The sequence below is a fragment of the Gossypium hirsutum genome, chromosome D09 (genome assembly GCF_007990345.1).
Source record: "Gossypium hirsutum isolate 1008001.06 chromosome D09, Gossypium_hirsutum_v2.1, whole genome shotgun sequence".
Lineage (NCBI taxonomy): Eukaryota > Viridiplantae > Streptophyta > Magnoliopsida > Malvales > Malvaceae > Gossypium > Gossypium hirsutum.
In genome coordinates this window covers 8,005,217-8,023,861 of record NC_053445.1, presented here as the reverse complement: position 1 = coordinate 8,023,861, position 18,645 = coordinate 8,005,217, and the positions used below count along the sequence as shown (strand labels likewise).

At 35.5% G+C, this 18,645-nt stretch overlaps 1 protein-coding gene across 2 annotated transcripts; it reads right to left on the bottom strand.

Moving 5' to 3' along the window:
- Positions 1–2,239: 2,239 nt before the first annotated feature.
- Positions 2,240–16,054, bottom strand: LOC107892295 (methyl-CpG-binding domain-containing protein 9). Of its 2 annotated transcripts, XM_016817328.2 has the most exons (10): positions 15,437–16,054; positions 12,600–13,311; positions 11,346–12,416; positions 10,552–11,244; positions 9,736–10,041; positions 8,551–8,889; positions 7,770–7,868; positions 6,709–7,140; positions 3,782–6,004; positions 2,240–3,115 (listed from the first exon to the last, which is right to left on the bottom strand). In XM_016817328.2, exons 1-10 carry the CDS (start codon positions 15,931–15,933, stop codon positions 2,816–2,818), a joined length of 6,672 nt encoding a protein of 2,223 aa, XP_016672817.2. In that variant the 5' UTR covers positions 15,934–16,054; the 3' UTR covers positions 2,240–2,815. The 2 variants fall into 2 exon arrangements, with proteins under 2 accessions (XP_016672817.2, XP_040957592.1); XM_041101658.1 differs by lacking the exon at positions 12,600–13,311 and having other exon boundaries at positions 15,437–15,564.
- Between the last annotated feature and the right edge of the window lie 2,591 nt (positions 16,055–18,645).

Here is an 18,645-nt window from a genome sequence, read left to right as displayed (position 1 = left end):
ATGTCGATTTTATCAGAACAGCACTGCTTAGTTCAAAGTGTTGTATTTTTTTTAATTTATTTTGAAATTGTTTCTTCATTAAATCATTCCTTCTAGTTTTATTATATAAAGTACAAAATACTAAACACATTTCACATTGAATTAATCCAAAGTAGTTTTTAAACAACATCCTCAAAATTTTGATAATATTACAGTCAAATCATCTAATTTTATGAATATTTTATTTCAATTTTTAAAATTCTAAAGGAAATTTAAGTCTTGATATTTTCCAACTTCAATAATTAAACTCTTTCTTTTTTCTTTTTTTTTTATAAATCAACCATTATTGTAATTCATTTTACCCCAAAATTATCAGCTTCAGTAACATTCTTTTTAGCTTTAAAACAAATTATAACAAAATTGAAATTTAGATAGGAGCAAAAAGGTTTAGGTGGGAAAGTGAAAAAATGAATATAGCTCATGGCTAAATCATGACTTCAAATAAAAAATAAAATTAATTTAAAAAAATAAAAAATAAAATTTTTGTATTTATAATGAACTAATCTTCCACAAAATGATTAAAAGAAGCTCGAATAAAACACAATAGAATTCGGAAGGTGAGTTCATGTCACAAATATTGCTTCTGGTATGTGTATTAAAAGTGTTCGGGTACATATTAACAATTAATTAATTTTTAAAAATTAAAAAATATCTTTTTATACTTTTTTTTAATATATTTTTTTGAATTTTTTAAAACTTTAAAAAATTAATTAATTACTGATATGAATGCACTTGGTAATCCATGCTGCACCAACAAAGTTGGATATTTTAAGATGATTTTACAAACACCACAAGACGAAAAATTTAACCGAAGTAATTGCTCGTTGTAATATATATATATCCAAGAATCATTAAAGTTATGGCACCGTCCAGTCATAATTTCCAGATTTATAACCTAAAACATTATCACAGCATTATTTGATCTATAAATCAGCAGCAGCACTTTCCTTAAATCCCCCAGACTCACAAATACCATCTAATTATTGGTCTGCTTGGTGCACAAAACACTATTTCCAGGCAATGTACCACTAAAATATACATAGCATCTTTTTTCTAAGACCAAACAGAAATGCTCCTATACATCTTCACTTTACCTTTATAATAAAACATCATTTAAATGAAGTTCAAGAAACTTTATTATAAACAAATTAACTTTTACCTTAACATTACAACATTCACTTCAACTCACAATTGAGTTGTACGTTCCAACATTCACTTTTTCAAACTAGTAATTTTTTAAAATAATTTTTATAGTTTTTATTTTTTTATTTTCTTATAGAGCTCTTTTTTAGATTTTGTAAATTATATATATTGAACAATCTCAGAGTGCCACATGAACATCTCTTAGTGATGATATAAAAGAAAAAAGATGACATTGTTTGACAGAAAAGTTCAGGAGCTAATCTAGACAAAAATATGTTTAAGGAATTGAAAATATTATCAAGGACTAAATGTTGCTTTGTGCCACAAATTTACCAAGATAAAAATAAAAGCAAAAAGGAAAAATGGAATATCACATTCAACATTGCTCATAGTAATTAAGATACCACAGACCTGGAATGACGCTAAATATTGAATTATCAAGCTCATCAGACCCGAACCCGGAAACAGGAAATTTTCAAATTTATCTCAAAGATGCATTAGTAACACTTAAAACTGGGGTTTGAAGACCGAAGATCCCTGCAGTCTACATCATTTATAATAACACAACCAAAGACCCAAGCCCTGCCTTCTTTTTCCCAAAAGAAAACAGTGTAAAAAAGAGAGCAAGCAGGAAAGCAAGAGGAAGATGGTAGCTAGGATAAAAGGATAGTAGGGTAAATTACATGTCAAAGTCTGGAAACTTTTAACCAAATATTTTGAACAAAAAGAAATAGTGCAGAAGGAGAAATTACCTGTCTCTATGTGCCGAGCAGACGATATTTTCCTACAAGCATTTAACAGCATGATCCACCGATGTTCCTAGACGGAAAAGGCTGCATGAAAGCAGCTTTTGATTAAAAATGAAGACAAACCCTATTTCAGAATGATCAGCAATCAGAGAAGGCATCAAAATTCAATGGAAACAGTTACAGCATTAGAAGTAAGAAATGAAGATTGGGCAACATTCAAATAGCTCCCAGCAACTGTCAGTTTTAATCAACTGCCAACTTTATGAAGCTCGAAATGTAAAAATAAAAACAAACTGAACAAAAAAAGATGGAAAGAAAAAGCTTCAATTTTCATTCTTCGAAAGGAACTGTGGTGCATGGAACACCAGCTGAAAAACAAAAGGGCACCAGAGAGCAAGAAAGAGAGATGTATAAAGAATGAAATATTGTCTACACCTGCTCAACTTCAACCATTTTTTTCTTTTTACACTAATTCATGTTGTATATGTATATAATCTCTCTTTGTGGCAAATTGCCCTTCTGCTTCCCAAGAAAGTAACCGAAAAGATGCAGCAGAAATCAGTCCAAAATTGGATGCATTCTCGCTAGTTAATTGGTCCTGGAGCTTCCAACACCATAGACGCTTCTAAGAATTCTGGTTACTAATCAAAGCATCCAAGTTAGCATGTTAGCCTTATCAATATATACATGGGGCACTGACACCAGAACTCTAGGTCCAAACAGTCAGGGCAAATCCGAACCAACAAACCCAACATTTTGGTTCTGATTGTAGGACTCTCTGATATCCTTTTTGAAATATTCCTGCTACCAGATTCCCTTGCCACAGGGATCAAGTTTGATTGAAATAAGATCCTCTCGGATTTGAAACTCCTATTTCACAAAGATCAGCCTTCTGGTTCCTTCCTTTTCTTGATAGTCTTCCGACTCACCTTGCACTTCTCCGGCAGATCCAAGTTGGAGGGCAGCTTTGGGTCTGGCATGCTGCTGGGCTTCAAATTGTCAATTGAATTAAAGTCGCATGACTTTTCATAAACAATAGCAGCATCAAGTGAGTATACACGTAGAGCAAGAGAAGACACAGTGGAAATTTTTGCAGCTGCAGATAGTGATGACCAATACCACCACTCATTCCTCAAGTACTCGGTTTTAATCATCTCCTCCAATGCAATTATTGCTTGGACCATCTGAAAATACAAGAGGATGTTATATCCAATCCCACCAAATCAATGAAGTTTAAGAAATAAAACTGAATATCGAAGCAAAATCATTAACTTCTATATCTGTCCTTAAAGCACAGATTAATCCAACGAACTATTCATCCAATACATGCATTGTGCAATTAATGGGCCACTACATTAACCAGAAACAGCAGAGTGGAAAAGGTCACTTGAGAGAAACTAACATTCAATCAGATAAAAGTTAATGACACAAATGCAGTAAACAAACCCAACCAAATACAATATGCTCCATAAGGTATACGAACAAATTAGTTGGTGCTACCACCTTTAAGAGATGCCAAATGTGGTCAATGATGAATGATGGTTAAAATTTACAAAAATAATACTCCGTCTGTGCCAATTAAAATGACAAAATTGATATTTTGAGGTCAAACCTTTTAAACTTTGACTCAATTATTTTCAATATTTTAATTAATTAAATTTTACAATTAATTATAGTTAAAAACTACTTCATTGAAATTTGTTCTTTCAAAGTTTTATCAATAATAAATTTAAAAAAAAAATAAGATATCAAAGTTGCAAAATTTTGACCACTCAAAAAGTCAATGTAACAAATTTAGTGGGACGGAGGGAGTAACTACTATAAGAAAGCCCAAAGGGATCTAGACAAACCTCATATATTGTTTCTGCAGATTTAACAAATGAACGCCAGGCCCATCTCCTTTCCATGCATGCCTTAGATGGTCGCAAAGCTTCTTCAGAGAGTGCAGCATCCATATCAAGTAAATTAATCTTTAGTTGCTGCAAAACCTGTGAAACCTTACCAACCAAGGGCCTTAAAGAAGATTGTGGGACTACACAGCAGTGACCACTACCCAGTTCAGGAGAATACTTATCTGCAGAAGATATTCTATCCCTTTGTTCTGAACATCTCAAAGCTGGTCTTTTGTTTTTCTGCACTTTAATCTCATTTGCAACAGTCCTGAAAGAATCATCAGAAAAGCCTTCATTGATTCCATTAGCCACACTCCAGTTTCCTTGTGATAAACCAGGCCTCTTAGTAGCCTTCAATTCAGCCCTTAAACCCCCTATTTCTTGGTGAGAAGGAACAAGTCTTAGGGTAGGGTCACTAACAAAATGAGAAGCAGATGAGACAAATGATGGAACGCCATCTGAACTGATAAGACCAATTTCCCGCACCAAATCTTCATTAGAATCTCTAGTGAAAAATTTGGTACTGATCTCTTCAAAGTCATAAGGACAAACTGCTCCGTCATTTTGAAATTTGATCAGCCTTGAACTCAACTCAGAATGCCCGGTTTTAGAATTTTCATCAATTTCCATGTCAACAGTATAACCCACCCGGTTACCATCAGATCTCATATTCCCTTTCCTTTTTAAAGAATCACCAACTGACTTACCTTTCTCATTAGCAGGTGGATCCGGAGTGCATCTACTATCATTATGATCCTCGAATTCGACATCACTCATAAATGTTTTGTGACAAGAGATGCAATGATTTTTGGAGGGCCAAACAGGCTCTAAGCATTTACACCTGTACATTTTGTCTTCAATAATCACCTTTGCCTTTTTCCCTTGCTTCTTCAAGGATTCAGTTATTTCTGACTCAAAGAAAGGACCATACTTCTTCTCCAGTAACATTGCTGCCTTGGTGACAAGAAAACTAGGAAAAGAAGCTTTATCACAACCATCACACGATGAAAAGGCAGTTTGGCACTCATCTGGAACTTGTTTTTTCATTTTTTGGTAATTCTGGAATTTTAGCTTCTGGCAAATAGCCTCTTTCAGCTCTTTTTCTTTTGGGTCATTATCATTCAACCAATTAATGAGTCCTTCAATATCTGCAGCTGACTGATATGTAACCCATGGTGAACCAGCCGAAATTGCACCTTTGGCATTGTACACAAACGGACAGGAAGCCTTTGAACCCTGTGCTTTAAAAACACTATCTCTAGTGGCAGAGCTAAAATTCCAGTTAACTGATGTGCAGTGCCCCCATACCTCACCACCCAGAAAATTCCTCTTCTTATGTACTACCAAACTTCCATCAACGATAACCTGAGGATATCCACCTGGCATGGCTGAAATCCAGTACAGTCGGCCAGAAGAATCACTTCCCAAAAACTCCTTCCGAATAGATAGCTTTAAAAGCTGAGATTCTAAGCTGTTAATTAACTCCTGCAGATGTTGAATATCACTCTTGATAGTGCTCAACTCAAGATGGTGAGATTGTGACTCAATCTCAGCAACAGAAGGAACTTGCTTAGCTGCATGCAGGCTTGTTGCATCAGAAGACTGGCACTGTCCATTACAATCTGAAGGAGATGATGGAGAAGCCACATCCATTCCCTTAGACTCTTCCAACTTACCATGGAGGTTTGTTTCTTTCCTTGAGTCATCAATTTCCTGGGGCAAAGGATTTGTTACAGGCAACTCACTTGTTACAAAGGATTTATCGCTTTTTTCAGGTAATACTTTGCTCACATCCACATTGGCTTGTTCACCCTTTAACTGAGCCTCATTATCCATTGAATTAAAGCATTGGCCATTACTGGTAAAACTTTTCTCTGTATGAGTACTAGACGCATGTTTATCTGAACCATTAAGGACGGCAGCCTCCTTCTCACCATCTGATGGAATCTGATCAGTACCATCCTTTACACCATCTCCAACTGCATTAATCATGCTTGTATGGAACTTTGCAGCTCTTGCAGCAACAAAGTCTTCCTTAGATTTAAGGCTTTTCCATTCTATATATGCAGAACGTAATTTCTGATGCAACTCAAATGTTGTTTCAGCACATCGTTCAAGATGTTGACGGATAAGAGTTGAGTTAAGTAATTCATCACATAAAAATTTGAGCAAGAAGGCTCTCTGCACCAGAATATAAATTTCATTAATTTATGAAATAAACAGAGAGCTCAAGATCAGTATGCGTTATGGAAAAAGAACCCAAAAACTCGTGTTAGCACAAAAAATCCTACTTTCCTATGTCATTGAAGCCATTTTCTATTGATACAATGACCTTTAATTAAATGACAGCAAAATGTACATTAATTAGCCAGAGAATCATTTCTCTGCACTAGAATATAAATAAGTTATGGCTGACATTAACATGCTCTAGTAAGGAGATGCAAGGATTTGATCTCATAATAACATAAATGTACAAAAATAACTTCTTTCGCTGCAGAACAGAGCCACAAGATGCAAATAGTAGTAAAATGCAGGATATGATGGAAGTTTCTAGTCAATTCCAAGCCTAAACAAAAGCAGGGGCCCAATTCCACGTAATAGACCCAACAAAAGAAGAAACGCATAAGTGCACAATAACAACGGGAAGGTAAAAATAGCCACCATAAATGCATTTTCATTCAAGGACACATACAACAAGCAAGAACACGATAGCTTCTATTTTTTATCATGAAATGTAGCAAAAGAAAAACAATAAGCAAAATTCAGAGACTTGCAGTCAATAGCAATCAAAAGAATCAATGTTTTCATGTACAATACTAAAAAAGAAAGGTTAACCAGACAATATGACTAAAAATATGCACGCCAAGCAAAGTTCAAAGACAAACCTCATCAACGCTAAACTGCCAATACTCTTTTTCTTCCATCACAGCTGCTAAATGTGCAAGTGCTTCCAAGTAGCCACGGGTAACCTCTCCCTGATACTTTTTACCTCTCCTTCGGATGATAACATGTGAAGGTTCGGATGCATCTTGAACCATACGTTTGCTAACACAAGCAGGGCAATACCAGTTTCCTTCAGGAATCCTTGCCAGTGGAGGATTCAAGCAATATGTATGATACTCAGCATCACAAGTGTCGCACAGAAGAACACTATCATCATCTTTGTCAATACCGCACACTTTGCAAACTCCCTCATCCCAAGGCGCTTTAGGGATATCACTTGTTGAAGCAAGTATATCATTTATTTCCTTCTTTGTCTCAGCATCAAAGCATTCCAATTTAGCATATTCCGGCAATTTCTGAACTAGGATAAGTACCTGCCACAAAATGAATAAATTAACAACTAATATACCACCAAACTAGGTCTAGATGCAAAACAAGCAACACTAATGGGGGAATGACCACAGAGAACTAGAGTACATGGCAAATTTTTTATAATTGATCAGGCACCAAAAGGCTGTTGTTAACTAACTCATGAAGTAAATGAGGAAGTATCTAGCCATAATTCCTCAAGATCATGTCCAACTGGGAATCAAATTCCTAAACTCATAGTTGGAACAATCTTTGTATGCAAGTCAGCAAAACAGGCAAATACAATCACATAGCACAATGTCTCCAGCATGAGGTTATGCTCATTTGAACGTAACTGTTAGTGCAACTGACAGACAACCCTATCATTAGTTTATTGTGCTACTGTGAGTGTTTTATTTTATATATGTTAGTTAATTTGAAGAAAGATTAACCTTCAACTTTAATTTAAGAGGATCTAACTAAAAACACTGTTTTTTTAACAAAAAATGAAAAACATATCAATACTCCATTTATAAAAGCTTCATCAGTGTGCATAATTCATTGTACAAAAATATTTAGGCACTTCTTGGCCAGTTAATGATAAAAGAAATTTACTTGCAAAGAAATAGTAGGAAAAAAAAAGGAACTAACGAACCTCCTTTTCATACAAGGACTCAAAGTTTTCAGATAGAGAGTCTGCCAATTCAACTAAATCAGGCTGATCGGCAAAAGCAGTACGAACATTACTCCATAACTGCCAAGCAAAAGAAACAATTATTAGATGGACAATTACATCTGCACAGTTCCAAATTGAGAAAGGCAGCCAACCTCTAAACATGAACATAACACCTGGATCAAAGGTTCAGAAGAAAAATATGTAGAAAACAAGAGAAGTACAAAGATAATCCCGGTAAACGAAGCTCCAAAACAAATAAATGAAACAGATAATAGCTGCAATAGTGGCATGCATCAAAGCATTGAGAGTAAGAATCATGCAAGGTTAAAGGCAGAAAAATCAAAAGTAAAGACAATCCAGGCAAATGAGCAAGCAACTACAGCATGTGAAAGCAATATTTGAGTGTACTAAACTCCTAAGGTTTATACTCCTTTCCAAGATATAAGGCACAGAAAAAGGCGAAAAGTTAACTCGAAAGGCAAAGTTAAAGAGAATTTTCACTCATGCAAACACATGTAACCTATATTTATTGATGCACAAAAGTCTAAAACCTACAATCTTAGACTAATGTAACATCATCAAATGCTGCAGAATAAACCAGCGGCAAGGGGTCTATCAAAAGAAAAAGTAAGAAGAAGAAAAACAGAAAGCTGTATGCATCAAAAACCATGCAAAAGGGAAATCAGAAGAAACAAAAGATGTAGAGAGGTTACAACCAGAAAAACAATTAAGCAGTAGGAAACAAATGAAATGGACAGACCTCACGAACATCCTCAAGAAAAGCTTCATGTGATCCACCATAGGCCCCGACAGCCAATCTCAAATCAATAGTCCTAAAATCCAGAGGACGAGACACCATGGCAGGAGACCCAAGGAGCCCCTCATCATCATTATCACTGGAATTCATTAGCTTTCTCCCCAACAAGTTGCAGAAGATCTTTGAATCATCAGCAGCAGCAGCATGACGTAATATGATGCGACATTTTTTCATGATAATATCAGACACAGATAAGACAATCTTCTTTTTACTTATTTCTTTCTCAGGTTTTTGTGTTGAACATTCATTCTGAACATCTGCTAGCACCGAAAGAACAGCTTTCTGTGTTCAATAAAAGGTAGAGAAACATGTTTTTTATCAGAATCATGTTTACTACTACATACACAAACTATGAAGGACAGAGCAATTAGAAAAGACAAACATGACAGTATAATTCTTCAGAAGGATAAAAAGGATAACGATCAATTCAAGGATAGAACATTCAAGCTCAAAGATCATGCGCTTCTTTCTTTTACAAGCATCCTATAATATTCAAAACTACCAGTACTTCTCCTGCTTAATTGTCATTCACACTTCTGATTAAAAAAAATACACAACAAAATGTAAATACAAATGAAGAGATTTAAGGGAATGTGATGGTTGTTAAGTACTCTTCCCTTAATTCTAATTAAAATCATATCCAAACAAGGAGAAAGTTTTCGCCTTCAACTCCTTTCTTTTACTTTCCCTTCCCACCCCTAATCGAAACTTGGTCTGCAAATTTACTATATTTAAGTGCAGGCCAAAGGGCCGGTTTAAGCAGTCAGAATATGAATTTTCAAAAATATAATAAGACATAAGATAAAATATAGCAGTACAACAAAATCAATAAATATGGCATAGATTCCTGCTTTCCTGCAACATAAAAGCTTTAAATCACATAAACAAGTGGTTTGATCTTTCTGTCTCCAGCAGCATTTAGGCCAACGTCCCAACCCGCACCCCACAGACAATAATTGTTTGAAAATTTTGAGCATAAAAACTAAAGATAAATCATGCCCAGAAGATGACATAACAAATTGATCCCTCACCATATGTTAAAAAATATAGAAAAATCTACATGCCTTTGAATTCTTAACTTGTGGAAATTTCACTAGCAAGAGACTACGTGAAGTAGTCGGATGGTACCTTTGTTGGTCCTGAAGCATTGCCCTTATAAACTTCCTTACTGATTGAATGTTTCAATTTTTCCCTTGCCCACTCTGGAGGATCTTTTTCCAACGCATCATAAACACACCGCCTGATTCTAGTTCCAACATTTGTTGGCAGCTTTCTAACAGGTTCCAGCAACTTTGCCCACTCTGGAATATCACCATCATTGACAAAATTCTTTTCACAAGCAACATTTTGACCAGGCCCTTCATCTTCTACTGTCAGAACATCGCTTTGTCTGTTCAAAGAACCAAAAATTCGCTTTGTAGCCTCTGCAAGCAACTGAAGTTCAAACCAAATTCACAACATTATCTTCTTCTGAACTCATGAATGTAATGATCAGTATGAAACACAAAAATAACTAGAACCAGCACATGAATTAGTTTCCAGCATACACTTCCATCAATGAATAAGCTTCAATACATCTATATTATTTTATCATAATATGCCAAGGGACAAAATCACTTTAACATTAAAATAAAAGCAGCACCTAGAAGCAAAAAACACAGAAACTTGTTCTAAAACAATTGCTCATTCTGCATAAGATAAAATAAAGAGTGTAATCAAGCATACCCACAAAAGGATAAACGCTGAAGCAGAATTCAAATCCATAACATATTTGCATGCATATCATTAGCAGATCTTGACATATGATCACAAGGAAAGTGCTAAGTGAGAAGGAAAGATGCACACAAACAACAATTCCTGATGAAAGCATTTCCAAGCTTTAAACAATATCTCTAAAAGAAAAGTGTTTATCAAAAAAATCAAAATATCAAAAGCCAAACTTACAAGAGCATCTGCTTCCATACCAGCCACCCCAGTAAGTGAACCAGAAAGCACCCCACCATCACCTTGTAAGCAACGAAACACTTTTGCACTCTCACGGGCAGTGATCTCTGCTGAGTCGAGATTCCCATCCATGGATAAGAAAGACAATATGTATCTTCTAGCTAATTCAGGCCAGGTCAACTCATTAATTGGGAGCAGACTGAGCTTAACTTTTTTAGCAGGAGCTGTACTATCTAAATCTTTCTTCCTTCCCCTTTTAGATCTTGACTCTCCAGAATCAAAATTTGGATCAACAAGTGCGGCAACCTTTGATTGCAGCTCACTTATTAGCACCCCTAACACTGAGCTGTGAACCTTTGTCAATGTCACGCCAAAGCATCTTCTGTAACTAAGAGATGCAAGCCTTGCCTGGTCAGCTTCCATCATTTCTCCTGTTTCCATCTGTATAAATGGATGTGGGTTTTCAGTAGAATCTGCCATACAAGAATCACTGCTAGGTGATACATTCTTTTCACCCATACCATCAATTCTAGATAAACTTTGGACATCAACTCCTGGCCTTTCACTGTCAAATTTATGAAGGAAATTTGAGTGATTAGACCAGGGATTTATAAGCTCCTCTTCGAGTTCATTTGCTAAAAAAGCTTCTTGCAAACCCATTACTTCACCAAAGCGCCATAATAATTCCCACACCTGAGTATATAAACAAAGAAAGTATAATTAAGATCCTCATACAAGAAATTCTACTGTAAATAGAATATATATCCATTTCCTCAACTAACAAACATGAATACCTGATGGAAGTCACCAAGAAGTTCAGGAGGAAGTCTCGGGCACAATCGCTTCCCTGGAGGAGGACCACGGTCATCAACCAAACGGGGCTTTTTTGACTTCCCAAATAACACATCCAGTCCTTTTTCTCCCTCACATTCAAGCCCATCTGGTGTCTTTATCTTCAGGAAACCATTTCTGATTGTTAATGATCCTGAATAAGAACTTCTTTTCCTCAAAGATTCATACCGTGAACAGGCCTCAATACCAGGAAGCTCTTCAATAATTTCTTGTACAAATTCAGCATCCAGTCCAAATCTATCCTGTCCCAGCCATTTTGTCAGTTCCTCAGACCAAGTCTCCAGCTCATTATGCTGATACACAAAAGGAAAGGAGAGAGAGACTGGGAAGCCACAGAATTTAGCTAACGGAGTATGGGTCTCTTTATTCTTTCCATCCATCATATCCCAGCTTGATGACCTAATTTCTTTTCCTGCATGCTTACAGAAAAACTTCAGAGCGCCCTTCCCTTTACTTATCTCAGAACAGGCATCAATAAATTTCTGAGATATTATTCTCCATGCTGCAGATGAGGAATGTTCTTCCACTGAAATTTCACCAATTTCATCTCTTAACATATCTCCATATTTTTCACACATGAAACCTGCTTCAAGTTGGGATTCGTCAATATTCTGAACAAGATATGTTTCCTTCAAGTTACTTCTCAAACAAGTCAAGATATCATTTTCCGTAGGTGGGCAAGGATCTGTAAGGATCCTTTGAATGCATCCATCATCATTGAACTCCCCTTCTTTATTATGACTAGCAGTTTGCTCAATTTTGGGACAAAATAGGACAGCTGACCCAATTGGAAGGGGCAAGGCAGAGCATGAACACCTTCTGATCTTGAAAATAGGTCCAGAATCACCACCATCTAAAACTTCACATACAAAAAGTGACCCAGTGATCTTATCATGCCAACAAGACCTATAACCTATAGGAAATATCAAACTAGCATCATGATAAGAAGGTCTCATGTCAATGAGCCCCAAAGAGAGAATATAAAAATCTTCAAACTGCACAGGAAGCCCATCCTGTAGGAATAAAAAGAAGAAGAAGAAGAAAATCAGGACACTCAATCTAAAGCACTTAGATTTCACCAACTCAACATGACAATTAGCTGAAAGAAATAATATAAGCTACATATGAAAAGGAAAAAATAGAAATGTCATGAGCTGCAAATAAATAAGAAAAAATAAATTAACAAGTCTGGTTACATTAATTCGTTCAGATCCAGAGCTACCCTTCTCATCTTGCACAGCTTCAGAGACTTTCATGATACAAGATTTATTGGCATACTTTTCCAGAATTTGACCATCACATGCAAAGTCCTTGCAATAACCACTTATCAAACTTTCCTTATTTTCAGGAAATCCACTGGCTATTGAAAACCTTGTTGACTTCCTTTTTCTTGGCAGATGCAATCTTTCCTGAAGAGAAGCCCCCTCACGTTTTGTTTCAGCGTCCATAGGGCTATGGTTCAGATTCAACCCAAGATAAGAAGCAACATCTAACACTGAGTCAAATGTTTTCCCATCAGGAGAGCAATAAACTGCATATAGGTCACAGCTCATGGAATGCTTTAGTTCCACACGCCAACCTTCCTCCAGAACCCCATGTCTTTCTGAAACAAATTCTCTAAGACGCTGCAAAAATACGTCACTCGGATTCCGAGATGGAAATCTAATAGCTGTATTACTACTATTCCTCAAAGACCCTAGCGGAGAACCCAAATCTACCTCATCAAAACTTCTATCTCTAGTTCGCATACGATGAACTAAATCTTCAAAACCCACTTTAACAGCATGTGTCACAATCCTAGAAGCTTTTTGAGAGCCAACCCCATTACCCGCATACAAGGAATTCATACACGTCAAGGGGGCACCTAACCGATTGCCAACAAAAGAATTGTCACCCGTTGTGTGCTGTCTGGAACCAAGATATATGTTAACCAGTGATGATATATAATAACTTAAATTTAAAGAGAAATTTAAAGTAAATAAAGCTATTCAAACAAGGTGAACTGAAGGAAGAAAAAATGAGCTAAATCATAAGAGAATAGCACCTTCTCACTAGTAAGTAAATAAGCAGGAGACATACTATTGAGTACACCACTTTTATAGCACAGGAAGAGTGGTATTAAACATGTTAGCTGATTTCCCACTATTCCAAGTTAACAGAACTTTATGTTGGAAACAGTTTCATCATGGTATAGACAAAACAAAGCTTCAACATAGCAGGACAAGATAAATAGCATCCATTTAGAATTTTGAGTTTCCTCAATCTATTACATGAGAACTAGTACAGGTGACTACCTAAGGAGAAGAGTAGCATAACACCACTTCCACAAGGAAGCGCAATCTATGAATCAAGAAACAACCTACTAGAAATGAAAAAGCATGTTAAGGAAGTTAGCAGCAATACGGCACTTCACGGATAAACAGGTTAAAGACTATTGAGCAGCAATATGAAAGAGAAAGAATATAAACGCAATACAATGCTGCAATGCTGGCAGCAGTAGAACACCAGAGGAATAAACCGTTAAAGACTACTGAGACACAATTTCAAAGAGAAAAACAATAATTGCTGTACAGTGCCACAACAAGCTTGGGTTAAACATTCTAATTTGTATATAGAAATTCATGAGCATGAAGAAGGCTTTAAATGGGAGAGAAAATACTATCTTTGGGTAGCACTTTCTAGGTTTCAACTGTACGAACACAAACTGCATGAGAAAGTCATGGCATTGGCTAACCAGGTGGTTCCAACATAGTCAATATAATATAAAAGTGGTACAATGCTGTGATGTTGGCAGTGGTAGAACACCTATGGAATAAACAGTTAAAGACTATTGAAACACAACTTCAAAGAGAAAAACAATAATTGTCATACAGTGTCATGACAAGATTGGTTTAAACATTCTAATTTGTATAGAGAAATTCATGAGCATGAAGAAGGCTCTGAATGCAAAAGAAAATACTATCTTTTGGCAGCAATTTCTATGTTTCAACTGTACAAACTCACTGCATGAGAAAGTCATAGCATTGGTCAACAAGGTGGTTCCAACATAGTCAATACCCTAAAGGTTCAGCGAAAATGGCAGAACTGATACATCTTCGCACAATCAAAATCAACTAACACCCCCCCCCCTTCCCCAACCCCCAAAAGCCTACAATCCATGTGTAAGAGCAGCAAAACCCTTCAGATGCCAAAGGTAGCAACAAATTACACTTGTAAGGAAAACAATATTCAAACAAGGAACAAAAGAATGATATGGTACCAGCAGAACCACAGTTTTCAGGTCAATGGCAAATCATTCAAGTTCAACCCCCAGAATTTTCAACTCATGGAAAAGGACTAATCATCTTAAATCCTTACTTAAGATATATTCTCTATCACCATCAAACTGTCCCACCATCAGGCATCAGCTAGTACTCTTCTCAAATTTTAGGACAAACTTGACAGGCAAAATAGGGGTAGATTCGTTCATAGACATTTAAATCAAGTAAACTGCTAAAAAGCAACCAAAAAGACATCAATTATCTCATAAGCAGTATAACTAGTTGTACAATCTACAGCTACCAACCAGTTCAATTACACCCACTGATCAGCTTCAAAACCATTGAGTATAATTAATGTCCTTATGATGAATCACGGGTACACCCTACCTAAACATCCTGACCATATCTAAAAGTTCACACACACTACACAAACGCAAACAATCTGCCTGTCAACATGCATTGCAATTTTTAACTAACCCTCAGCACAATATTCCACTACTAGCACACAAATAAACAAGTCAATATTCAATTACTTACCTGTTATTTGCTTTTAAAAATGCCCTAACCCATCTCCAAATTAACACATTAAGCTAAAGAACGCTAGAAATAAATCAAGCAATCAATATCTAACATCCCCAGAAACCACATTTCAAATTTATTCAACTCTTAAGTCATAACCACACGGTTAACAATAATGCAGGCTGAAAAGACTTACAAAGCTTCAATTAAAAAAAGTTAAACTTGAGTTTCTAATATTAAGCTTTAAGTTTTACCTCAATAACTCCTGCACCTCCTCACCATCGCCGTCACCATCACTCGGCGGGGAAGCATTAATATCAAGGATGCGCCTCTTGGCCTTAAACCCAAGCGGCCACCGTTTACTCCTTACCCCGCGGCCAACACACGCTCCACAAACCCACTCCGCCCCCGAAAGCAACTTCTCGGAAACCCCGGAGCATGCCAAGTGAAACCCTCGCTCACATCCGTCACAAACCACCACTCTTCCTCCTCCTCCTCCACCGGGAATCGCCGCCGACAAGCCACAGACACCACACTGCTCCTCGTCGTTGGCAACGGGAACACCGGCGGCTTCACCAAGAGCCGGGTCGGGATTCTCGTGGATAGCCCGAACAATCGAAAAGGAATCGGGTTCGGCGGACTCGGAGTCGGGTAGGGTTTCGGCAAAAGAAGAAGAAGGGATCTCGTTTAGATCGATGCCGAGGGGTGAACGAGTCTCGGGCTTTGAATCGTTCGAATCGGAGAGTTCCATTTTTTGGTTGGTTTGTTCTTTATCCGAGTCGGGGTTTTTTGAAGAACAAATACATTTCTTTCTGAAAGTTTTTTTAAAAAAATGGAACCGAAGGTTAAAAAAATATAAAGAATTGTCAGAGGAAACTATTAAAATAGAGAAGAGAGAAGCTTTTTTTAATTATTTTATATTTATATTTTGGATAGGAGGAATTTTACAGTACTCGCTTTATTAGACTGACACGTGGAATATAAGTCTAAATGGTTTTCTGTTTAGGAAAGAGTTGGTTTGGGGATCTTGTCTTCGAACGGGGATAACTAGAAGTCAAATAGTTTGAGGTTTTTCTTTTTGTGATAATATATCCTGTTTTTTTTAATATTTTCGTCAATTTAATTAAGAGATATTCTACACCCTCTAATGAAATAAAAAATATTTATTTTATTAATTTTATAAATAAATATATTTTTAATATTAAATTTACTTTATAAAAATGGATAGAAATCAATTTCGATACTAAATAAATTGATATCTCTCAAAAAAAAAATCAAAGCAACTTATTAATTATCAATTTGGAAAGTAGAATGTTATTTTTTTTACGTCAATTATACATATGATAATAAATTTAGTCTTCAAAATTCATATATTTTATCAATCTAGTATGATTTGACAAATTTAGTTCGTAACATCTGTATGTTTTGTCAATATTTCTATAAATATAGAAAGTTTAATTTGTTATTATATCAATCAAAATTATGTATATTTGATGAAAAATGTTAATGTTGCAATTAATTATCTTTTATTGCTCATTTTTAAAATTGATAATGATTAAATTGCTCTAATTTTTTTAAGAAAGACCAAGTCGCTCAATATTAACTTTGAGATTTTTTCCTAAGAATATTGTTTTTTAGTCATTTCCTAATTAAATTTATGTCCAATTAATTATTCACACTACTTTTAGTTAAGAGTTTACAGTATAGATATTTTTTTTATAATATTTGAATCTAAATTTGTATAATTACTATAAATCTGAATTGACTTCTTCTTCACATTAAGATTGAATTTGGAAAGCACCTAGTATTCGCATTTATTTGATTGTTTGTGATTGTTAGCAGGTTCTATTGAATTGAGTATAATTGGAGGCGGAGCACTCTAATTATACTCTCCTATCCGTAGGGGAGGATGAGAATTGACGTAATTATATGGGTAACTACAAACAATTACATTGAAATCCAATTACACTTGCTTTTCAAATACACCTATACATAATTTATATTTAAGAAGTTATTTTTATGCAATAATAATAGTATTTTAACTTTGGAACATATGTTTTGTTGACAAATATTTTTTTTCGTACATTTTCACCTATTAAATTTTTAACTAAACTGCATAGGAATTTTTTTATAAATTATTTACAGTAATTTTAAATAAAAGTGTAATTAGTGCTTTCCTCTAACACCCTACACTCAACCCAGATCATAAATCTAAATATAAGACACCACATTGGTTACCAAAGGAATCCAAACAAATCAAATTCAAAACAAATGATTTGACATGCATAATTAAAAATTCAATATAATTAAAACTAACATTTAGTGATTACAATCAGTTACAAAGTACTATAAGTAAAAACCAATCTCAAACGTGCCTTAATACGACATTCGAAGTCCAAAATATCAAAATAGGGTAGTAAGACTCGAGACTTGGGGTACAAGTCTCGATACTGACAACCCTTGAAACATAAAAATTGAAGTTGTTTGTGCAAGTCTTGATACTTAGAGTCAAGTCTCGATACCCGGTGACCAAGTATCAATACTTGTTCAACCAATCTATAGAAATAGACCAAACTTTAAAAAAGCCTCTATACTTATTCATACTAATCTTGAGATTTGAGCCTAGAAATGCAAAAATTACCATTTCAAGTCATTCTAACATGCTTCAAAATAAACTTAAACATGTCCAAACATGCATCAAAAGTATATGCACAAATTAAGCATATCAATCTAAGTCTAAAATAGAAGATTCTCATCCAATAACATGCTTAATCAAAATATAGCTAACTAAGTAAAAATCATGCATTTTAACAATGTACTCAACATTAATTTGGATCTCAAAGTTCACTTATATGCTCAAACATAAAACCAACATGTCACATATGCATTCACAAGCATTGATCGACATAGAAATTTGACATATAATCATCATTACATAAATATCCACTCAAAGGTTTTAGTACATGTCTGAACTAAAAAAATGCAAAGTTCATTACAAATCAAAGGCTTCAACTGAAGTTTCCCTTTTCCCGACATTGTTTAAGCTTCAAAACATATGAAAACCTCAAATAATTGTGCACAAAAAAACAAACACATACATATATCCATTAAGCAATAAAACATACTATAATGTCAACATAATCAATGTAGTACCCAAAATTTGCCCGGCCCAAGCCCAAATATTAAAAAATACATAAATAAATAAAATGTTCAGTTTTTTTACAATAATAAACCCAAAATACAACCCTAACCCAAAATCACTACCCAAACCCGAATCTAAACCTAAACAGACCCTAAACCCAATCTTCAAATACCCTCCAGCCAATCACTAGTCTAGCCCAACTACCATGGCCCAACGAAGCCCAACACAACCAGAAACCCTAGCATCACAACCCCAGCTGCCGCAACAGAGCCAGGCTTCCCCCTCGCGCGTGTTGCGCCCGCGCTTGTGTAGCGCCTCCGT

Coding starts and splice junctions, on each gene's coding strand:
- LOC107892295 (XM_016817328.2), bottom strand. CDS start 15,933: ATGGAACTCTCCGATTCGAACGATTCAAAGCCCGAGACTCGTTCACCC. Junction 8,890..9,735: donor ATGCTTCAGGACCAACAAAG/GTACCATCCGAC, acceptor TATTGAACACAG/AAAGCTGTTCTTTCGGTGCT. Junction 7,141..7,769: donor AGTCCTTGTATGAAAAGGAG/GTTCGTTAGTTC, acceptor ATTTTGTGGCAG/GTACTTATCCTAGTTCAGAA.